General features: G+C 43.4%; 1 protein-coding gene across 1 annotated transcript in view; it reads right to left on the minus strand.

Moving 5' to 3' along the window:
• The window catches only part of LOC109139107 (neural-cadherin), a 267,154-nt gene that overhangs the window by 113,552 nt on the left and 129,901 nt on the right, over positions 1 to 23,701 (minus strand). Inside the window, exons 14-20 of the mRNA XM_027281561.1 lie at positions 23,245 to 23,372; positions 22,926 to 23,112; positions 17,833 to 17,976; positions 3,782 to 3,902; positions 3,509 to 3,671; positions 1,673 to 2,341; positions 784 to 975 (exon numbers count right to left, since the gene is read on the minus strand). Of these exons, the coding sequence (XP_027137362.1) occupies positions 784 to 975; positions 1,673 to 2,341; positions 3,509 to 3,671; positions 3,782 to 3,902; positions 17,833 to 17,976; positions 22,926 to 23,112; positions 23,245 to 23,372 (1,604 nt within the window). The remainder of the gene's footprint in view (positions 1 to 783; positions 976 to 1,672; positions 2,342 to 3,508; positions 3,672 to 3,781; positions 3,903 to 17,832; positions 17,977 to 22,925; positions 23,113 to 23,244; positions 23,373 to 23,701) is intronic.

The raw sequence follows: 23,701 nt of genomic DNA on the forward strand, positions 1-23,701 counted from the left end.
AAACAGGAACCAAGAGCTTGTGAAAAGTCATGAAGAAAATGAATATAACTTACCTAAAGTGACCAGGCCCATGCTATCAAATATTTTGTTCTTTTACATCTTTGGCTATAAAGCAATATCACACCATCTGCCTTTGTGTGCACAAATGTGCTGCAGCTGATTTTTATATTGCCTTATAGAATTTCAGGTTATTTTCCAGTAGCTACCTCACACTGCCACCAATATGAAAAGTTGCTTTGTGGCGCTTTAAAGTTCCTGTCTGTAACTGACAGATGACACTTTCTGTTTGACTGGCTTTATAGCATTCCCTTCACCTTGAAATACTTTGTGTTGGCCTTTGATGGATGGGCTGACTGGCTGGTTTGAGAGATTTATAAGCACTAAAGAAAAACAAATATCGCTGAGATCAATGCATACAACATTTCACAAAACCTTTTCCATTTTTCCCCCCATCACTTTCAACGATTCTCAAAACTTCCTAGGAATATACTGTATGTGAATGTACACAAATTTCAGATGGCTTCCTGAAATCCATTTCTTATTTTCAACACTTCACAAAATCAGGCACAACAACACTGTTCATCTAGCTACTAGCAGTCTTGACTCGGACTCTATATCCCCCTCACACATGCTGCATACTTTTCACTGAAGGTTCTCTCCAAAAAAGTGAAATTAAACACTGTGAATTAGAGTCAGGGACATGATACAGAAGCTGAATCAATCAATCTTTAATAGTGCAAGACTGTGTGGTTGATCAGGGCTTTTGGAACAGCCTCAGCATACCTTCAGAGTGAGGTTAAACCTCTGTTCACTGTGTCGTTCATAGTCCAGACGTTTCTTAAGCCTCAGGGTGCCACGCTGCTCCTGCTTGTGACTGACCATGTAGAACTTCTGCTCTTGGTCTCCAGCCACAACACTAAAGGTCAGCTGGGCATTTTCTCCAGTGTCTCGGTCCTCTGCGGCAAGCTCCAGGACCTTAGACAAATGATATATTCTGTGAATCAAGTATGTAGGCTCTATTTTCTCAGGATCACTGGCTTCTTATATTTTTGCTTTTGATTACATGAATTGAAATATCTCTAAGGTGTTAGTGTATTCCTGACAAATGCAAAGTAGCAGAGTTCGAAAATGGAAACAATGGCATCTGGTTACAAATTGTATTATGACAATATACCTTCAGATTCAACAAAATTCCACAAGTTCTAAAAATGAAAAATTGAGGAAAAAAATGGATACAGAGTAGAACTGTGTTAAAACATTTGCTTCGAAAGGCAGCTTTTTGGATTTAATGTGGTAACATTTATTGTTGTGGTTCTATGTGGGAGCACTAACTATAGTTGTTTTTTCACTTTGTTGCTTATTTTATTTATTTTTTATTTTCTGTTTGTCCTGTACTGGGCAAGAAAACTGCATGGTTTAGTCTATGCTCTTCTAGGGAAAAACTCTCTTTTTCCACTCTTTTTGTTTGTTTCTGCCTCAGTCCATTATTGATTTCAGATGTCAGCAGATGCCATATTTTTCATTCTTATACTGTATCTAAGAAATCCCATTCAAATTCAAATTTAAGGTAGAGTAAAAGGTGATTTAAAATGAATTAAAGAATATGGATTCTCTGAAATAAGGTAATAAAAAAAATGGTGCCTCATCAACAGGGAAGCCTCTTCTGACCCACCTCTGCGTTGGGCTCTGCATTCTCAGATATCCTTGCCAGGCAGGAGTGATCGATGAATCTTGGAGCATGGTCGTTCACATCCTTGATTTGTATAGTAGCAGTTCCAGTTCCTGTCATTCCTCCCCCATCTCTGGCCTCCACAACCAAGAGGTAGGACTCAACCTGCTCTCTATCCAGACCACCCATGGCTACACTGATTGTCCCTGTGGTGGGGTTGATAGTGAACATTTCTGAGAAAGCAGGCACTCCTCCCACCCCCATGTTGGTGGCGTCTAAACTACCCATAATTCTGTAAGAAAGCACAGCGTTCTGCCCAACCGCTGAGTCGTCCAGGTCGGTGGCCGTCATCTCCATCACAGATGTCCCCACAATCGAATTCTCTGCCACATCTCCGTGACAGCTAGGGGCGCAGGTGAAGACAGGCGCATTGTCATTGATGTCCCACACATTGATGATGACGTCGGTGAAGCCTGTCAGACCTTCGCCGCCCTCGTCTGTGGCCAAGACAACAAAACGCCACACAGCACGTTCCTCGCGGTCCAATGTCCGCTGGGCGTAGATCTTGCCTGTGACCTCATCAATGATGAATTCACTCTCGGCACCCTGGCCATGGAGAGAGTAACGCAGGGCCTCCTGGTCAGCATCTTTATCTGGGTCAGAAGCTGTTACCTACAACATCAAAGGTACAGAGAGACAGAGGGTGATGAGAGCGTAATCACTTTTTTTTACACTATTTAATTATTGATATGCTGCTGACTTGGAGTGATATCTTGACTGGAAGCACTTCACAACTGCTTATGAACTCTCTGGTAGGTAAACCTGGCAATGATCCAAGCTCTTCAACCGCAACCCCCACCCTCTCCTGCCTCTCTTCTTCTTCTTCTCCTTTTCACACTCATCCTCAACACATCAGCACAAATTACACCCTGGGCAGTGCAAAGATGTTTCAATTTAGCATGTTAATTGCAATGTGATGTAGAGCCAAAATGAATCTGTGTTCCGTTAAAAGAGTAAGACATGTCCTCTTACATATGCAGAGAGGGGAAACAGCACCAGGCTTTGTATTAAATAACAACATATATGTAGTAGTAGAATTCTGTATTTTGAGTATGTTCTCATGTAATAGAGATGTGCTTAATGATGGTGAGTTAAAATAACTGATCTTTTCCCCAGAATGATTCATTATGAATTACATACTGTAGCTGCAGCATTAAACTCTGAATGGTCATACAAGGGACCATATCCAGCCACGGCTGCACAGTAATCACTTAATAAAAAAAGACTTTGATTTCTGCTGGTTTCTAAATACGTTTGAACGTTTAGTTCAAGTTTGAAAGCATAAGTGGATGTTGACGGCAAAGACTTAAAATATGCTATGAAACATGTCAATGTCTAATACATACTTATATTCCGTGACAGAAACAGTGTCTTCTTTCTAGCAGGCCACTGTTGATTGGCCAGCTGAAATGTCACTCAAAGGTTTTAATCAGCTGTAGCTAACCATCTAAATGAGCAAAGATTAATTCCCTGAGTTTATTGAAAAGGCAGTGCCTGTATACATTACCTATTTTAAGCTGGATCGCATTAACAGGGTGTTAAATATGCATATATATTATAAATTGAAATATACAGTACATGCATTATATGTGCTAAAACACAAACTGCATGTCTCAGGCAAAATCCTCACCAATTGATGATTCATGGCCGGAAATCCAGAACCAGAATTATTCTTGTATTGCAATGTATAACTAATTAGCCCTAGTCTTCAAGTATGATAAGGGGAAATTTAGGTATGTCCTTAGTGAATGGAGCAGCTGAATAATGATTGGACTGTACCTGTAACACAAACACCGGTGAGCCATCCAGCTCCTCTGTTACACTGCCGTAGTACTCATTGACAGTAAACACCGGAGCCTCATCATTCTTGTTCACCACGTTCACAGTCACTGTCGTGTAATCCTCCCACTTTCCATCCGAAGCCAGTACATGTAGCTTGTACCTGAGCAGAAGCAAAAACTTTTTTTTCTTTTTCTTTCACAAGATAAGCAACAGATCCAACAACAACAGGAAAAAAAATAGTGTATACTGTTAGCTGGAATGTGCTCCTACCTTTTGTTCTGTTCATAGTCCAGAGGCTGGGCAATAAAGATAGTGCCCACCTCTGGTTCCACATCAAACACCCCTCCTGTGTTCCCTGATGTGATCTGGTAGCGCAGCTTAGCATTTCCACCTGCAGAAAGGGAATATATGTGGGTTGAATGAAGAATGACAGTTCATACAATGAACCTCAGTTACTGACAAAGGAGTGTATATTAAGTAAGTCTTGTTACGGCCATGGTCGTATTTGTACCTGATCCCACATGAATTGGAAGTCCCCATCTAGTCTGTTGCTGTCTGTTTTTGCCAATCCAACAATCTGTCTTACTTAACTGAGATAGATAGCATCAGCCTGCTTTAGCTGTCAGATATGGAGTTCTTGGTGCGATCTGATTGTTATTAGTCTTTCAACAATGGCAGCCTCTACCCTTACAAAAGATATCTATCATTGGATATCTAGGATATTTATGAAAAGAAATATTTAAGGATGTAAAAGTCAAATATTTCAAAGCCATGCAGAGGAAAACGATTGCCTATCCCAACAATTTGTATTGTAATGGACATCTAACCCTTAGGTTCTGATAACCTCACTGAAGCTTTTTCTGTCTTTTCATGTTACAAACTGATGTCTTCCCACACAACACTTGTTAATCTTCTTACTGATTTGCATCCATGCTCTCAAACCACAACATCTCTTCAGTTGAAGTTGAGTGGCGGTTTAAGATGAGATAGTGTACAGCTAATACATTTAAAGACTTTTAAACAGATAACAATTCATTTTTTGGTGTTATTGACAGGACCATGTTCAAAACACAAAACAAAAATGAAGCATTTCAAAGAAAATTGAATTATTGGATTATTATATATTACTTTATATTTAAAAGGAAAATTTCGAAGGGCATTCGAAATTTGCCCTTTTGGCCTTCAATAGCTGACAATGACTTTTTTTTGTCGAAAGTAAGATGGATTCTAACCCAGATAATCTGAGCAAAGTCCTCCATTAAAAGTTCAGGTGTGTATATATATATATATATATGCGGTATTTAAACGAAATAAGAAAAAGAAATGTGTTATCACTTTCCCCCTAATATAGACAACAATGCACTTTCAGTGGAGAGTGTCCTCTGATACATATCTCTAGAAGGGACCAACGCATGTAATTGTTACTATATTTTTTGTTTGTTTGTATGTTTTATTTATTTATTTTAATCAATGTTATGTATAAGTTCCTCTATCAGAAGTGTTAATTGGCCGTTAATTGGCACATGTAGAACATTTGATAGCTAAGGATATAATTATCTATAACTCTTCAGCAGTCCCATTACAAGTGTGGTAATTGTGGATGGGTTCAAACATCAGATGATATTCATAGAAGGTACCTGCAAGGTCCTGAGTGTTAAAGCATGTAAACATTGGATATACAACTGTTTTTTGTCTGTCTGCACAAGCTACCATATTTGCCTGGAAAACAGCACTGAGCTTATGCAACCATGAAAAGAACCTGCACTAATCATTTAGATCTAATGTCTTTCATTGCAGGTACAAGTGCCACAGCTATAGCAAACTCACTAGCAGAGCAATGCGACAGAATCCAATTTGATGGTGTTTATAATGACAGAGGTATGGCGAGTTAAGTACCATTTATACAAGAATCAACTTTAACAAGGCTGTTAAGCATGACACATGGTATTATTATACCCATGTTTAGAATCTAATCAGATCCTATGTCTGCTAGGACTTAAAGTGCCTTTATGTTGCTTATCAGAAGTCTGTAAAAATAAAAGAGATTAAACACAATATGAATGCATTGATTTTCTATTAAATAATTAATACTCCATTGTTCCAAGCAATCTAAAATCATATTGCAGTGAAATTCCCCTCTCCTTGTCTCCAAAGTTCTCTCCCGACCTCACTTAATAATCTCCTTTCTTTTTAAGCTCTGCAAAGCATTTTTAATAAAGTCTATTAGATGCTGATCAACAAAATGTTCCCTCTCAATGCAATTACTGGTAAAGCCAAGGTCTGCATCTCAATCACCATTGCATCTACCACCCCTCATGTTAATATGAAAGGGAAATGAGAAACCTCTGAAGACAAGATGAGATTCACAGCTTATTAGCAAGATGAAAGTAAAGGAAGATCCAGATCGTTTTGTACCGCCTGTCTGTTGGCATTTTAAATGAGACGTTAGGGGATATAAGCAATTGCATCCTTTCTTCTTTCTCACCCTCTTTCTCCTGCTTTTCTAGTTGTCTCAATCTCTTAAGTATTTAAAAAAAAAAAAAAAAAAACTGCTGAGACCCAAGGGACAAAAGAAACAGCACAACTGTTAAAATAAACAAACAAATGGAGATAATATGAATGTCTTTTCCCAGTTGTACCAATTTCAAAATGCTTTTCATCTCCCTTGGTACTGTACTTTAAGAAAACTACAGTATACATTAATACCAGATTAGAGTATGGTGTACAATGACCTACGACTTTTGGAGATGATGTGTCACAGTTTCACTTACATACAGATAAGTATGCAGATAACCCAATTCTAATAGAGCACTCTCTGAGAAAGACAGAATGTTTTATCCTTGACATTTCAATTTTAAAACTCTTCTCTGACACTAATACTGCAACTTTCACCCTTTTGACTTTAGTTTGAAAATGCACTCTCATTTTTCTCAGACTCCTAGACATTACTATTACAGCAAAACATTACCCAAATGCTGCTTTCCCCCCATTTTTAAAAATGGTATCAAAATAAAACATAGGAAATAAGGAAAGAATGTACACATTCATATGCATTTATAGCCAAGACAAGTGATAACATCTCAGGTTGCTACTTCTGACGCTGGTTCTTCTAAAGGTGCGGTCATGACTCTATTAAAATGACTGCATGCTCGGGGCGGTCGGTAGCGCAGTGGGTTAAGCGGCCGCCCTGTGTGTAAGGGGCTGTGGTCCTCGCTGCAGCCGGCCCCGGTTTGAGTCCACAATCGGACGGCCATTTGCTGCATGTCACTGTCCCTCTCTCTGCTTCCTGTCTATCTTCAGATGTACTATCATTAAAGGCATAAAAGGCCAAAAAAAAAAAAAAAAAAAAAAAATCTTAAAATGACTGCATATTTTAATTCTAATTCTGATCTTTGCATTCAGTAAAGTCAATAAAAAAAGACAACAGACTGGAGCTTCAAGTTTGACATTTGAAAAATGTCAAATTATGCTTCTATCTTGTGGTATAATGATATTTCATGGACTGGTGATGAGCAGTTAATTCATATTAATATTCAGTGGGGTCCAAAAGCATGAGACCACTAGCCAAGATATATGCATTTGTCTTGAATGTAATACTTTTTTCTTTTCTTTTTTTTTACATGGAAGTAAGCAACACGTTCAGACTTAAATATTCCCAGCAGCATGTTTCACTATGACTTTGGCACATTGCTCTCCTTACATGCACCCTTCTGATGCCATAACTTTTTTTCCATGCACTGAAAAATTCTTGTGTCTCAGTGTTTGGTCTTGCTTCCACCATGCAATAACCCCTTAAAAAGCTTGAGTCTAGCCATGATTTGATGCTGAGCAAGCCCCTCTTTGCTGAGAATAACAATTTGACTTCTGACACTTTCCGTTTTCAATCCTCAAACTTTTTGATTATGTACAGGTTTCCGTGAAAATAGGGGATTTTCAATGTGGTCTCAGACTCAGGGCCTTTGTGTATGATATATTAGCTATGGTAGCTCTACAATATGCACATCTTCGACATGCAACAACACATTGTCCTCATTACTGGCAGGAGTGTAAAATCTCTTCTCCAATCTATTCCTCCTCCACTAACTTAAGCCTCTATACACCCCTCAAAAAAACAAAAAAGAAAAATTACACTTGCACACACACACACACGTTACTGCTTCCTGCGTCTCTCTCAGTTGGTGGTAATAACCTTATTTTGGACTCCAGCAGGTTTCTTTGAACTCACACAAGTAAGCAAGCAAATAAGTGATCTTATGTGCATGTGTGTAACCGACGAGGGTTATTTATCTCCCCGGTTCACAGCAGGCCTCTGCAGTCTGCTATGATAAATGCCAGATAATAAGAGAGTTATATCTCTCTCTCTCCTTTCTCCTCTTTACTCCCACATCCACAATGTCCCTCTCTATATATTACTATTAGCAGATTCTTGCTTCTCTATTTCCAAGACAAACCGATCCACTTCACAATGGCCTTATCACTTGTCTTGTCTATGTGTGTGCATGTGTGTGCGTGTGTGGTAGAGACACCAAAGCCAGAAACACACTGACAGGCAAACTTTCATAAGCTGACATCAGTGTCTGAGTGTCACTACTTAGTTACGTCAATCTAAATTTTTATATATTATATAAACAGCATTACCAACTCGCTTACATGCAGAACTCATTTGGACTTTTTGCTAAGCATAAACCCTAGCAGCAGTAAATACACTGAATGAACACCACTCCCAGGCTCTTCCTGTGTAAAATTCAATTGGGTGGCTACCCTTTTCAATCCAACACTGGCTTTCAATCTCTCTCTTGTTTTACACAGAGGGATTGCTTTTACAATCAGGAGGAGTACAATTTTCACAGGTGAACCACGACAGGCACATAATAGGGCCTCAGAAGTGTACCATTTGATCCATTTAGAAAAAAAAAAAAAAAAAAAAAAAAAAGAAGGTACAAGATGGTGTCTAAAAGTCTAAGGTAAGAATCTGTAATTCATACTGAACTAAAGGAGCAGTTAATAAAGTTAAGGTCTCTGCTATTTATTTTTTTTAAATCAGAAAAAAAGGAGAGAGCATAAGAGTGTCTTGCTGAAACAATGACTAAAAAACTATTCATCACAGATCACAGGTAGAAAACTCAGGCTTCCCGTTTGTAAGCAGTAGATGTTGTGGATAAGCTGCTGAAATCAATGGTCAATGGTGAGGTCAGGAGGGAAGACTGTTCAGGAGCCTCTGATGTCTTATGCTGTATTATTTATTGGCACTTGACCAAGGAGAATTAGAGACACTCTCAAAGTTCATCAGAAGTGCCTGAGTCGGTCTCACATTCTGCTGAACTCCTGCTGCTGGTCAGACTTGAAACTTCTACAGATAACACCACAAATACCAAAGAGAATGTATTTACCCATGTTTGTGTTACTGTCAGCACATTCTAGTCTGGAGCCACTGTTGTCTATTTATGTTAATGGAACGTCAACGGCAAGCTATCTATTATGTCTAGGCAATATTCAGATGATTCGACCCTGGTCACCGCAACGTCGAGATAGGCTGGCATCTGCTTTCCTCAAACAAAGCCAAGCAACTACTACCGCTGAGGACCTCAAGGCCCACGCGTGACCCTGTGTGAACTAAACTAAGGATAGAAAATTTCATAACAGTAGCAAAACCATGCCATTTCAAATATGTCTTTTTTAACAATGACAGTGCATCATTACACCATTTGAAATACAGCAAGCTAAAATTTGACGATATAGAATTTTAATTTCAAATACTAATACAAGGGATTATTTTGTTTGTCCTTTCCATGTTCTGTGAGAGATGAATGGGATTTCTAAACATCCATAACAATAATCAGAGCAAAAAAATAAAACTCACTGTCAGTGTTAAACTAAATGACTTGAGTCATAAAAAAAAACTTTCAGCTGACTTTCAAAGTATATATATATATATTTTCTAAATCAGAAGTGACACACATTATGCACATCTAATAAGAGTAAAGCGTTGCTCATAGTGTCAAAGCCAAGCCTTTTAACTGCTTTACAGCTGAATATGAAATTAGCTAAAAGGAGTTTTTTAACATGTTTTAGCCCATGATACACATTCCTGCTCACCATTTCATACTATTCTACTAATCAACAGGCTAGGCTATAATATGCCAGCAAATGTGGCAAAAGACCAACAAAGGCAGAGGAGAAGATTGTTACCTGGTAGCCTAAACAAGGGTGCAAAAATCTGACTTTTCTAGTGATTTATTAAGGAAATCCATGAAAATTCTATAAAGCAGCTTTAGGGCTACTGTATTTTTTGTGTCACCAGTCATGGTAGCTGTTTTTAGTTAAAAGTCTCAGATTATCAAAAGTAACAAAAACAACATATTGTGAAGTAGCTTTATCTTAGAATGGTTTGGATGGTGGAATACATTCCTAAAATCGGTTCAGTTACTATATTTAAAACATATGGGATTATTATATTTATTTATAACAAATATATTAAAAGCAATTGCAATCATGGATGTTGTCAGGATGTCCCTTATCCTAATTTTCTTTAGATAGTTAGTGTTTTTGTTTTTGCAGCAAAAAAAAATGTGTCTGCTACTTGAACTCTGCAGCATCGATGTGGACTCTAATGTGCAATTAATTGCAAAATTTGTAAGGCCAGTAACTGTAATTAACTTGAACTCTTGGTCTTTCTTTCCTGGGGCGGTCCTCGGTCAGTTTCATCATCGTATTTGATGGTTTTTGTGACTGTCCTTGAAGACACATTCAAGGTTGTTGAAATTTTCCAGATTGACTGACCTTCATGTCTAAAAGTAATTACTATATCATTTCTCTTTACTTAGTCAAAGGCAATTTTGACAAGGCACACCTGTTAATTAAGAACCATTCCAGGTGACTCCCTCATGAATGCCAAAATTGTGCAAAGCTGTAATTAAAGCAACAGGTAGCTACTTTGAATAATGTAAAATATAAAATGCATTGTGCTTTATTTACCACATTATTTATTGTGGTATTTTCCGTAGTCCAGTTCTTACGTTTCTTAACTCATATATGCATATAAACGCAGTTGTGATGGCTAAATAAAGAGCCAATGTGCCTAGTTTTCAGTTGTCTGTGCTCTGTTGAAGTAGAAACATTTTTTAGTTCACTCTCATTCAGCTGCATCATGATGTCTGTTGCAATCACCATTTTGTTGCATAAGCCCTAGTCACATACAATGAGCAATTCTCATTTGATTTTGGTGTTGATCTTCAACTGCCAGACCTTTTCTCATCTGAGTCCTACTCAGTTTCTAGATGCATTTTGATAGCGTTAGCCACAGAGCTTTAAGATATGAGAGTCTCTTTTCATTCCTCAAAGTAATAATGGTTTTGCCTTTTCTGTTGTGAACTGACTTTTGCCTCTGGTCATGACAGCCGAGTCCCTTGGCATGATCCACCACAGACCTAAATCTTTGTATTTTGTTATCTTGGTAAGCTCTCAGATTCTAATGAGGCCTCTTAATTAGTTTTTTTATTAAAGGTTAGTGCACTGGAAGGGTCAACAAGTTAGGCCTGTGTAACTAATAGGGTCTTCAACAATTCTAGCTTAAAAGTACTGTACTTACTAAATTCTAGCGAATGTCCCCATTTTCAGTCCTTGTTGTGTTACAGCTAGCTCTATTCAGGAAAACTGAATCAACGGTCATAAACCACATTATATTATATTATAGTTTATGTTCTTCTTCATAAGATTCACTCGGTGTCTCGCTATGGGATGCAGCCTCCTGCAGCCCTGATAAAAGCATTTATCTCAATCCGCCAATCCTGATTGGCCGGTGAATGTGTTCATCCGCGCCGCACCCAGTAGTCCCATCTACTATATATAGTGTGCGCGGATAACATTCCCCTAATTCAAAACCTCTTCTCACCTGAGAACTTATCTCACGTCAGAGCTTTTCGCTAGCTTAACTGTTCACCAGACGGATCTTTGCTAGCTTCCGTCACCGGACGCTAGTGTTGTGCTCTGGCTTCTGCCTTGTCCATTCATACCAGACCGGACCGGTAAGTATCCTTTTCCGTCCCCTCCACGGACGCTCACACGGTCAAGCTAAGTTAGCACACCAGCTACCCTCTCGACCCCACGCTAGCACACCAGCTAGCCACGACCCTTTTCTCCACTAGCACTCCAGCTTGTTGGCGAAATGGAGACCACTAAAAATCCTCACACCAGAGGAGACTCTCGGCTCTGTTGCTGCGGGAACAAAATTTCAGGACGGGACACCCACCCGGTGTGCAGTACCTGCCTGGGGGTTGACCACGCCAGGTTAGCCCTCGAAATTCCCGGGTCCTGTGGACACTGCAAAGTGTTCACGGTCAAGAGCCACAGACGCAGGCTAGCCCGCCAAGCTAGCCTCGCGGACCGTGACCCGTTTCTCCCCACCGCTGACCTAGGCGCAGCCACGGAGGAAGACGAGATCATGGCCGGGGAAGTTCTGGAGACTGGCTACGACTGGGCCGCCCAGTGCGAGCAGCTCCGAGCTTCCCCGTTTCCCGAGGAAGACGTGCTGGAAATTGGCCTCACAGAGGATGACGATGACGCCTTGTTCCTCATATCAGAGGACGAGGAGGAAGACGACACCTTCGTGGCCCCAGCCCTGGCTGAAAAGCCGAAGCTGCCCGAGTCTACCAACAGGGAGGACGGCGGGGTGAGCTCTCCAGCTCCCTCCCTCCATGTGGACCTGCTCAGCACGTGCAAACGTGCGGCAGAGAAGCTGGAGGTCCCCTGGCCGGTTGCAATAGCGGAGCCTACCCGGTCCCGCTATGAAGGCAAGCGGCTCCCCCTGGCCCGTAGTGCGGTAAAACAGCTTCTTCCCGTCTTCCCCGAGTTGCTGGCCGAGCTGTCCAAAACTTGGAATAACTGCCCGTACAGCAACAGGAGCCCCATCCCGGGCGCAGCATCCCTCGACTGCGAGGCGATGGAAGCCCAGAATCTCATCTCGATGCCTCCGGTGGAAGCCCCCGTAGCTGCGCATCTCTGCCCGGGCAGCACGAGCCAGCTATCTGCGGCCTCCTCCAGGCGTCCGACGCTGCCAACCAAGCCCGAGCGGTTCCAGTCTGCACTGGCCGAGAGGGCGTATAAGGCAGCCGCCCTTTCGGCCAGGGCTCTCAGCGCTCTCTCCATCCTCACTGCCTATCAGGCAGAGCTGTTTGGGGCATCCGCTGACGAGCAGGACCCCGACGCGTGGGAGGAAACGGCGGTCATCGCCGATTTGTCCCTCCGCATCCAGCGCGTCTCAGTCCAGGCCACGGGCAGGGTGATGGCGACCCTCGTCATTCAGGAGCGAGCGAGATGGCTCAGCCTCGCTAACTTGACTGACAGGGAGCGGGATGACATACTGGATATGCCAATTGTCCCGGAGGGTGTTTTCGGCTCTGCATTGGCCACGATGCAGCAGCGATGTGAGGCAAAGAAGAAGGACAACGAAGCCCTGAAACTTTGTCTCCCTCGAAAAGCACCAACACCGTCACCTCCAGTGCAGCGCAAATCGTTTGCTCAAGCTGCCTCTCAGCCGCCGCATTTCAAGATGCCGAAGCGGCCGCAGCAGCTCGGCCCGCCCCTCCCTCCGAGGAGAGAGCCCGGAGCCAGCTGGCACAGAAAATCTCCTGCCCCGACCGCAGTCCCGCCGCCGCCCCCAGCCGCCGCGGCCTCGGTCCCCCAGGCGAGGAAGAAGAAGAGAGCGGCCTGACAGCCTTCCTCTCTTCGGGTGGAGCGTCCTGCCGTTCCCCGTTATGCAGGCCCACCGTTCTGGCTTTTTCGTGTGCGCCCCACGCCGCCGCTGCCCACCCCAGAGCCGGTCCGCGGGAGGAGAGACATCGCCTCGGAGGTTTGCGCTGTTGCGCCCCGAGCAAAATGTCCGCAAGCACACACATACACACATGTCCCCAAACGTGTGAAAATAAAAAGAAATCTGTCACAGCCAGGCCACGAGCCGAGGGTGCAGATAGCAAAAAAAGCCAAAATGAACAAAAATACCCTGTCTATAAGCAGTGTGGCCACCAAGCCCTCTGCGGCTCTGCCCCCGGGATAGGCATCACCATCCTCGGGGAGCAGAGCGACAGGTCCCGCCGCTCCTGCGGCGATGCCCAGGGGTTATTTCCCCGCTCTACCGCAAGGGGGCACCACAGCACCGCTGTCGGGACCTCCCGTGATAGAGCAGGGGCTGCAATGCGCTTCTCCTCTTTCTCTCAAGTGGGAGAATTGGAAAGCAACCGCAGCTTCACCGTGGGTGTTACGCACAATTTCTCGGGGATACAGGCTCCAATTCGCCGCTGTCCCTCCCCGTTTCTCCGGCGTAATACAGTCACGAGCACAGGGAGAATTAGCTCGAATCTTACAGGAGGAAATCCTCTCTCTGTTAGAAAAAAGAGCCATTTCTGTCGTATCTCCCGAACACAGTCTGTCAGGTTTTTACTCCAGATGTATCCTCGTTCCCAAACGGGGGGGAAGAGGAATCCGCCCTATTCTGGACCTGCGGGCCCTGAACAAATTTCTGCGGAAATACAAATTCAGGATGCTGACACATGCGGCACTGCTGCGTCTAGTAAGACCGAACGATTGGTTTTCGTCCGTGGATCTGAAAGACGCGTATTTCCACATTCCCATTTACCCCCCTCACAGACAATATCTCCGATTCGCCTTTCGGGGGGTGTGCTACGAATACCGTGTGCTCCCATTCGGCCTGTCTCTCAGCCCGAGGGTTTTCATACGGTGCACAGAGGCCGCTGTGGCCCCGCTCAGACGCCGGGGCATACGGCTGGCCACATATTTGGACGACTGGCTCCTGCTGGCGCAGTCAGAACAGGAGGCCAGGGTTCACACGCACATTGTCACGGAACACCTAATAAATTTGGGTTTTGTGATAAATATGGAGAAGAGCCAACTCTCTCCGACGCAGGAGATATGCTTTCTAGGATTATCCCTGCGCTCCGTGCCATTCACTGCTCGCCTCTCGGAGGAGAGAGTGAAAGCTTTCAAAGCGTGCCTCGCGCGCTTCAGTCGACACAGGTCTGTCCAGTTCAGACTGTGTCTTCGGCTGCTGGGTCTGATGGCTTCAGCCATCCTCGTGACCCGCCTCGGCCGTCTTCACATGCGGGAATTTCAGCGCTGGGTCGCTTCGCTCAGGCTGGATCCCGTGCGTCATGGTGCACGGTGGATAACGGTCACAGCAGACTGCGTGACGGCTCTGCGCCACTGGCGGGCCCCATCTTTCCTGACTCAGGGGGTGTCCATGGGCACTGTCTCGTCCAGAAAGGTGGTCACCACGGACGCCAGCCTATCCGGCTGGGGTGGCATTTACGAGGGCAGGTTTGTGAGAGGACGCTGGAGCCAGGCTCTCCAACGTCTTCATATAAACTTTCTCGAGCTCTCAGCTGTGTTTCTGTCTCTGAAACACTTCCTTCCGTTCCTCTCGGGCCGCCACGTCCTGGTGAGGACGGACAACACAACGACAGTAGCGTATATCAACCGTCAAGGGGGGTTGCGCTCTCGTGTGTTGCACACTCTGGCACGCAAACTGATCATCTGGAGCAGTGTGCACTTTCTTTCCCTGAGGGCGACTCACGTCCCGGGGACCCTGAACACAGGTGCCGACCTGCTGTCCAGGGGCGCGCCGATGTACGGGGAATAAATGCTGCACCCGCAGGTCATGGAGCAGATATGGGCGCGCTACAGCCGCGCCAGAGTAGATCTGTTCGCGTCCAGAGAAAACGCTCAGTGCGAGCTGTTCTTCTCTCTATGCACTCTGGACGCTCCCCTGGGCGTAGACGCACTAGCGCACGCTTGGCCGCACGAGCTGCTCTACGCGTTTCCTCCACTGGCCCTGATACCCCCCACTCTCGCCAGGGTGAGGGGGCACAATCACAGGCTGATCCTGATAGCTCCACACTGGCCAGCGCTGCACTGGCTAGCGGAGATACATCAGATGCTATGCGCCCAGCCTGCCGGTGCGCAGGGACTTGCTCTCGCAGGGCGGGGGGACGGTGTTCCACCCGCACCCGGAGCGACTGCAACTGTGGGCCTGGCCCGTGAGTGGTTCAATTTGACCACTGCTGGGTTTCCGCAGAGTGTGGTTAACACTATACAAAACGCCAGAGCTCCATCCACTAGGTTTCTGTACGACTCTAAGTGGGGAGTGTTTGAGCGGTGGTGTCTCGAACGAGGCCACATCCCTTTTCAGTGTTCTGTGCCAGCGATACTGTCGTTTTTGCAGGACCTGATTGATAAGGCAAAAGCCTTTTCCACGGTTAAGGTTTATCTGGCGGCTATAGCGGCCTGCCATATAGGATTTGGGGACAAAACAGCGGGCCAACACCCTTTGGTGTGCCGGTTTATGAGGGGCGCGCGTAGGTTGCTCCCTGTCTCCAGACCACTAATACCTCCGTGGGATTTAGCGGTGGTTCTGGAGGGGCTTAAAGGCCCCCCATTTGAGCCATTGCTGGAAGCGAGTCTCAAACACCTGTCCCTTAAGACGGTGCTGTTACTGGCTCTCGCCTCTGCGAAGCGAGTGAGTGATATCCATGCGCTCTCTGTGAGCCCTGCGTGCGCGCAGTTCGCCCCGGGGAACACACGTATGGTTCTGAAGCCCAACCCGGTCTTTGTACCTAAGGTGGTGGGCTCATGTTCCCCGATTGAGCTCGCAGCGTTCGCCGCTTCTCCTGGAGAGCAGCGAGCGCACATGCTGTGTCCGGTTCGAGCTGTGCGCTCTTATATGGACAGAACACAGAACATCAGGAGGAGCGATCAGCTGTTTGTCTCCTGGGCTGAACCCCGAAAGGGACAGCCGGTCACAAAGCAGCGCCTCGCCCACTGGGTGGTGGAGGCTATAGCTTTGGCGTATACGAGCAGGGGATTGCAGCCGCCGGCGGGTGTGCGTGCGCACTCTACCCGCGGGATGGCCGCATCCTGGGCTTTATTTAGGGGAGTGTCTGTTCAGGACATTTGTTCAGCAGCGAGTTGGTCCTCGCCTCTGACTTTTGTCCGGTTCTACATGCTTGATGTGTCAGGGCCGTGCGTGGCAAGCGCGGTCCTGGAGTTCTAGCTGGAACCCATGGACCCTCCCCACTGGCTGGTACTTGTTCGATAAGCTGTCTGGCAATACGGGAGCTACCATATCCCATAGCGAGACACCGAGTGAATATTATGAAGAAGAACGTTTGGTTATCTAACATAACCTCAGTTCTTAGAATAATATGAGCGAGGTGTCTCGCCAGACGACCCTTCTTGCTGGGCGGTGAGAAGAGGTTTGCTTATTGAATTAGGGGAATGTTATCCGCGCACACTATATATAGTAGATGGGACTACTGGGTGCGGCGCGGATGAACACATTCACCGGCCAATCAGGATTGGCGGATTGAGATAAATGCTTCTATCAGGGCTGCAGGAGGCTGCATCCCATAGCGAGACACCTCGCTCATATTATTCTAAGAACTGAGGTTATGTTAGATAACCAAACGATATTGTAGCTCTCTATGAGGTTCAGCAATGTGGAGGCATGTGCCACACAATGACCTTTGACTGAATTATCAGGTGTGTGTTGCTTGTAGTTGAACAATCATCATTCATCAACATGGATGGGTAGTGACTCATAACAAATAACAACACACCCATTGTAATATTTTCCTTCTGTTCATTGAAGGAGTAATCACACCCTTAAAAATATTAAAATGGAAAGTAACTTTAAGTACTTAAGAGGTAATTTATTAACCAGGTACTTTGAGTCATTTGTTATCAGAGTTATTGTACTTTAACTTGAGTAGACTCTACTCACCACTATTCATCAACTTAACTTAAAAAACTTAAAGCACCACTCTCACAATCTTGGGACTAAAAAGCACTTGATCATTTTAAAATATAACCCGTTTTCTATGGAGGAGTAAAAAATACCAGCCATGTCAGAAGCGTAGTCAGCTGCTCCTCGAAAACCTTTGCAAAACCTTAATAGTAAGAATTGTTGCATTTCAACACCCGAGAGTTCTTTTCCTTGCCATCTATCAAAAGGTTATATTAAATGGGTCTGATTCAAACTCACATCCTGCTGTGTTTTTTATGACTTCAACAGTTTTTTTTTTTTGTCCTTCAAAGTAAAAGGGGTCAGACAATCGCAACAAAGTGAAAGGTGAACATTTTTCTTGCGTGAGAGAAAGGCAAAACTGTTTAGCAATGTGCTAAATTATAGATTTACAGTACCAGCCTCCCCAACGTTCCTACACTTTCAGTTCTATATCTACTGTACATCACCCCATTCCAAGAAACATACAGGCACAAATTCACATACATATTCCTTTATCCATGTCACTCACCTTCATCTCCATCATTGGCACCGACCGTGAGAATGGCAAAGCCTACGTCAGCGTCCTCGTCCACATCAACTTCATAGGATGCCTGTGCAAATGCTGGCTTGTTATCGTTCACGTCACTGATAAAAACACGAACATATGCCGTGTCTGAAGACAAAAAAGGTAAGGAAGAGTACACAGAGAAAAGAGGAAAAGAAAAAGGAGATTATAAATGTGGTGGTGTTTTTATTCTGTCAACGTGAACATGAACATCTGTCTATCTCTCTTTGGATAGCAACTATTTAGTTACTTTTAACCAGCACACACAGGAAACTTATTCATGCACACAGGCAGAAAGAAAATTAACTTTTCTTCCGTCAAATGTTGTCTACCACATTTCTATTACATCTGTCATCTGTCTCCACAATTTCTGTCTGTTTTACCATTAAGTCCAGCTGTTTCTTTTTTTCTTTAGCATTCAACCGCAGGCTGAAGCGGAGTACAAAGCACCCTGGAGGCATAAGTGTAAGGCTGAGTAGTTGAGCAACCCAACATAGTGTGCTTCCTTTGATATCAGTATCAAAATAAGCATAATTTACAACACACGATTCAGGATTAGATAAATTATTTAAGCCAGGGTGGGAGAGATGATATACAGTTCAGGGCACAGATAGCAAACTAATGCAATCCTTGGAGCTATAACAAAACAAGTCATGGATGCAAGGGTTTTACACATCGTCCAAAATCCATCGAGAGAGAGAGAAACAGAGACAGAGACAGGTAGGGGTCGATGGAGGAAGAAATCAAAGCCTAAAAGCAGATGTAGCAGCCCTCATCTTCCTTCTCTGCTAATGCTGCCACTCCACGTTTTCACACTTCCAGAAACATGTATGTAGAAAAGAAAAATAAATAGATAAATAAATAAAGCACATGCCCATCTCACATGCTCTAGCTTGTATGTAGTGGGAAAGCTTGTTTACTGCATTGGGAAAACGGTGTTCATCAAGGTTATTTTTTTATCACTTAACAACATTCTGCCGTCTCTCGTCTGCAAGATCTTGGCACCCAGCAAGTGTGTATGTCTGTATATGCATATGTGTTAAATATAGCTTGTACTTCAAATCTTCTTTTCTTCTCATTATTTTATCAAGTAATAAATTAATGTCAGTATATAAATGAATTACTAACACTGTCGTACATGATTCCACTGTAATTAGAGGGTTGTTAGAAGAGGCATAGAGGAAGACCCTTTCAGCTTTTGAACAGAACATGTGAAAGAAAGAGAAACACAACAACATAACACACAGGAAACACACTCATAAGTCTAACAAATCACCAGTTATTAAACGGAAGAGACATATGGACCGACTGTTCTATCTAATATAGATAAGATATTTCACCAACATACAAAAAAAAGAGAAAAAAAACAAAGATTATTAATCTCCTACCTACAAACTAGGTAAATATTTTAAACAAAGTATCGCATTAGACACCTGATGAAAAATCAAGCTTATCACAGTTTGAGGTGAAGATATAATTCATGTCAGATTTGCCACTTATAGTTTTATCAGAGTGACATAAATATCCTCACGTGACCAAAGAGATATCAAATGCAGGGGAGCATTCAATCAATACTTTCTCTAGTAATACAGTAAAGATGCAGCTTTGTGCAGCATTATACAACTATGGGTGCTAAAATTATCTTGATGCAGACTCTTAATAAATCCTGCATGAGAGAGTTCATTATTTGAAAATCCTATCCATCCATAAATAGTCTCTCCTAAGCCTAATGCAACATGGTGAAATATATATTATCATCCAGGGAAACCATGTGACCATCATGCTACTGCCATGATAATACGTCCTGGTGTTGCCATTGTACATCCTGTCTATCTCTGTATACAAAATATACACATTTACTAATTTAAATTAATGAGCAGACAACAAAGTCCCATTACAGTTGGAACTATATATTGAAATATATAGCTGAAGTACAAATAGAGGCTTCAACAAATCAAAATATCTAATAAAAGAAGGACCTTAGTTGTTTCTGGAGGCAAGGCCATAATGTTTAAGGAGGGACTTGTTTCCAACAAAAATACTGGTGTTCACCAGGAGGTAAAAAAAAACACTTAATACTGGGGACGAGCAGCCCAGTTCAAGCAATGGTCACAAGTAACCTGGAAAAGATTTTCAGCTATTTAATAGCCCAAAGTATTTCTTACTTAGGAGCTCAGAGCTTTGAGAGCAGAATTTGATCATCTGTAACAAAGGAAACTGAGCAGGAGGGGAAAAGACAGCCATTGATCTAATGACTGTCAGGGGATAAATCAGATTTATATCAACCTATTCATTTTAAAATGGATTCTTCAGAATCTTTGGATGAAAAAAATGTGTTCTCAATTTCGTCATTGACTCAAGGGATGGTTTGGTTTTCTGCATTCTTTTTAATGAGAACAGCTACCTGCCACCCTGGTATGTTGCCAAGCTTATATGTGATTTGTGTATTTTCCAGCAGAAACCAGGCTGATTTAAGAGCCTTTGAGGTTAGCAGCTCCTCAGCATGTGGTGAGATAGTATGTTTCATTACACGTGTAACAGATTTTGGAGTAAATTCACTCACACTACATTGAAAAGATTTCTCTGTGGAAATCATTACATCAGAGATTGACAACAATTGCAATTTCACACGCTCGTGAGAATGTGCATCCTCGTTAAGTATCTGTTAATTTGCCCATCACCAATCTTTCTTCATGCCACCTCATTTATATATTCATGATGAAAATAAATAAAATAACTCCCATGGCTTCACTGTGGTCTCTCAGTCTCTGCTCTGCTTAATATTTAACTTCTGTTTACGTTGCCACAAATGCCATAGTGAGACAAACCTAGAGAGAGTATCCATGAATAATCTATGATCATATTTATTAAACATATATCCTGGTCTGTTTTGGTGTTTCTTCAACACCTCTCTCCATTCACCCATCTGTCTCAACATCTGTTCATTTCTTGGTGTCTCTCTATTCTACCACTGGAACATGTATGTGTTTCATCTGGCAGCAAATGAGAGAGAAATGTGTAGATGAAGGAAGAGACGGAGCCAGAGAAACAGACCATCAGAGGAAGATGGCCTTTAGTCTTCCAAGTAAGGAGAGATGAGCAGATGTGGGAAAGAGACAAAGAGGAAAACGGAGATTAATGCTGCCTTTGGTGAAGATTTAGAGCCTTAAATGAAGTTTACAGAGCAGCTGTCTGCAACTCTCTCCCCTTCTGTGCTTTGTCCTAGTTTTCAGTGAGTAGAAACCATCACTAGATAAATTGGATTACAACTAGAATATCAACAGAATCTGGTTCATGGATTTTTACATACAGTAAAGTTACTGATCCAATCCATGACATGGTTTGAAATGAACTGCTACTACTGAACAAATACATAAAAAAAAAACTTAAAATAATCTACTGCCGCATCTGCCTTCCTGTCACATACACACACACACACACACACACACACGCACATGTGCAGTAGTGGTAATCGATGTCAGGCCTGACTGTACCGTAAATGATACCATAACACAGACCCTCCAGGAATTCACGATGTTGCGATTTGCAACTTCAACGCAACTTCAGTGAATCCCCGTGAATTCAGGGCGGTGTTGCAATTTTCACCACGATTTTTCAACTTCCGCGCAGTCTGCCCGGGGGATTCAACTCGGCGGGTCAGGGACGGCCGCACGGTGCGGGAGGATCCCCTCGTGGGACCTCTCCCCGGTGCTGGCTGGCCTCCGCCAGGCGCATTTCCTCCGTGGCGGCTCTGGGTCGACATGGAAAGACTCTGGGGCGAAGGTGGCTCACGGCTCCGTCCGTGAAGTTTACAGCGCCCGCCCACCCGCACCTTTCCGGGACAGTGAATTCACGCATGATCCGATTAGTCGACTAATCAAAAAAATAATCGGTGATTAGTCGACTATCAAAATGATCGTTTGTGGCAGCCCTACTAGAAACTGCATTCAATGCAATTGCTGCAGCTAAATAGCATGTGTTACCTGAAGTATTACTTCATACAAGTATGCAGACAGCCAATTAGGGTTCAGCTGCCTCAGCTGATGCTTATAGATGCATAAAATTAAGTATGCAGCCATGCAATCTGAATTTACAAACATTTGCAGTAGAATGGGTTGTAGTGGAGAGCTCATTTACTTTTACTGTTGCACTGTCAAAGCATATTATGTTTCCAATGCACCCATTTGACCCTGCCCAGTTTTTTTCCCAGCTCAGGAGTGAAGCAGTAGGCCTTGCAACCGAGAGAACTGGACTGACCCACTACAAACAGCACAAACCCGTTCCAAACTGCCTCCAGGACCAACACTGGCACAATAATGGTTTTTAGGCAGCTTCATGACATGGATTTCCGTGGCTGAGCAGTGACACACACGCCTAAGCTCACCATGCTCGATGCCAAGCCTTGGTTAGACAGGTGTAACGTAAGATTGGGCAAACTGGGTTTAGCATAATTATGTCAGGAGAACACTATATTTGAATGTACAGTGCCAACTGCGTTGTGTTGGACAAATAATAGTCTGGTTTAAGCATCTGAGTTCTGATTATGGGAAGTGTGCTGCAGCATACAATGATACTTTGGACATCAGTGTGCTTCTCTTGTTCCAAAATGAAACATATCCTTAAAGAGAGGTTCCAAAAGAAGGTGGAAACTCTTCATAGAAGAGTGGGGACTACTGTTAGCATTAGGTACATACGATGTTCAATAATCACATATGCATGTGATGTTCAGGTGTCACCATTTTGTAAGATAGTTACATCGTTTTGGAATACAGGCAAAATCCTATTGGTTGTAATTTAATATAGAAAATGTCTCCTGAGTGAAAAAGTCTCAAGTTTGAAAGTTTCGCCTTTATGTCCTGCAGTTTCTCTTCACCACTGACTGCTATAACACTAACAGTTCAAGCCTAGCTACTTCATAACAGCTTTTACAATTGCTTTTCTTAACACTCAGGCACAAGACGTAATACTAGACAAACTGCAAAAGCAAATGCAATCAGAACTTACAGTAATCATCAGTTCAGTCACAGGCTGTTCTGTGCAGTGTGAGTATTACTTACCAGAGTTCGGCTGTCCATGTTTCCCAGGCCGTGCAGATTCCCAGCCATCCACAGACTGAACTTCCAATAGGTAGGAGCTTTTGGTCTCACGGTCAAACACAGTCTGTGTGTAGATGAATCCCAGTTCTGGGTCAATACGGAAATACTGGTGGTCCCCACTACGATCCTCCAGTAAGGAGTAGGATATCTGGATGGTGGCACGTTGGGGCAGATACAGGAAAAAAACAAGTTGTTAACATCTCTTTCCAATGACCATGCTGGAAGAGGAACATTAGCACTTTTACCATATTTGAGTGTGCATATGTGAGTTTGTTTTCACCTTGCCATTAAGACCCAAGTCGAGATCATTGGCCGAAACCTGGAAAACCAGAGCTCCTGATTCTGCCCCTTCAGTGACTGAAGCCTCGTAGATGGAGGAAGTGAAAAATGGGACGTTGTCATTTACATCTGGAGAAGGAAGAGTTTAGGAAGAAAGAGTGTGCTTAGGAGACACAGAACAATTAAGTGATGTGTGTCCAGTGGATTTGATAGAAAAAGTAAGAAACTTCAGCACAATCTTAAATACACAAATGATTATTATTATGTCCACTGCACTCTTCTCAGTCTGGAAACACATTTAAGCCACATTTGCCAGCTCATGCATATACAATAATTTAAGGGTTATTCCTGTTCAGTTAAGGAGATAAGTTTATATGACAGCAAACATACTGTGCAAATACTGTTGCTGCTAAAAAACATAATTCAAAATTTCTTTGGAATTCAATGTCAGGCTAGAT

Source organism: Larimichthys crocea, chromosome VIII, assembly GCF_000972845.2.
Source record: "Larimichthys crocea isolate SSNF chromosome VIII, L_crocea_2.0, whole genome shotgun sequence".
Lineage (NCBI taxonomy): Eukaryota > Metazoa > Chordata > Actinopteri > Sciaenidae > Larimichthys > Larimichthys crocea.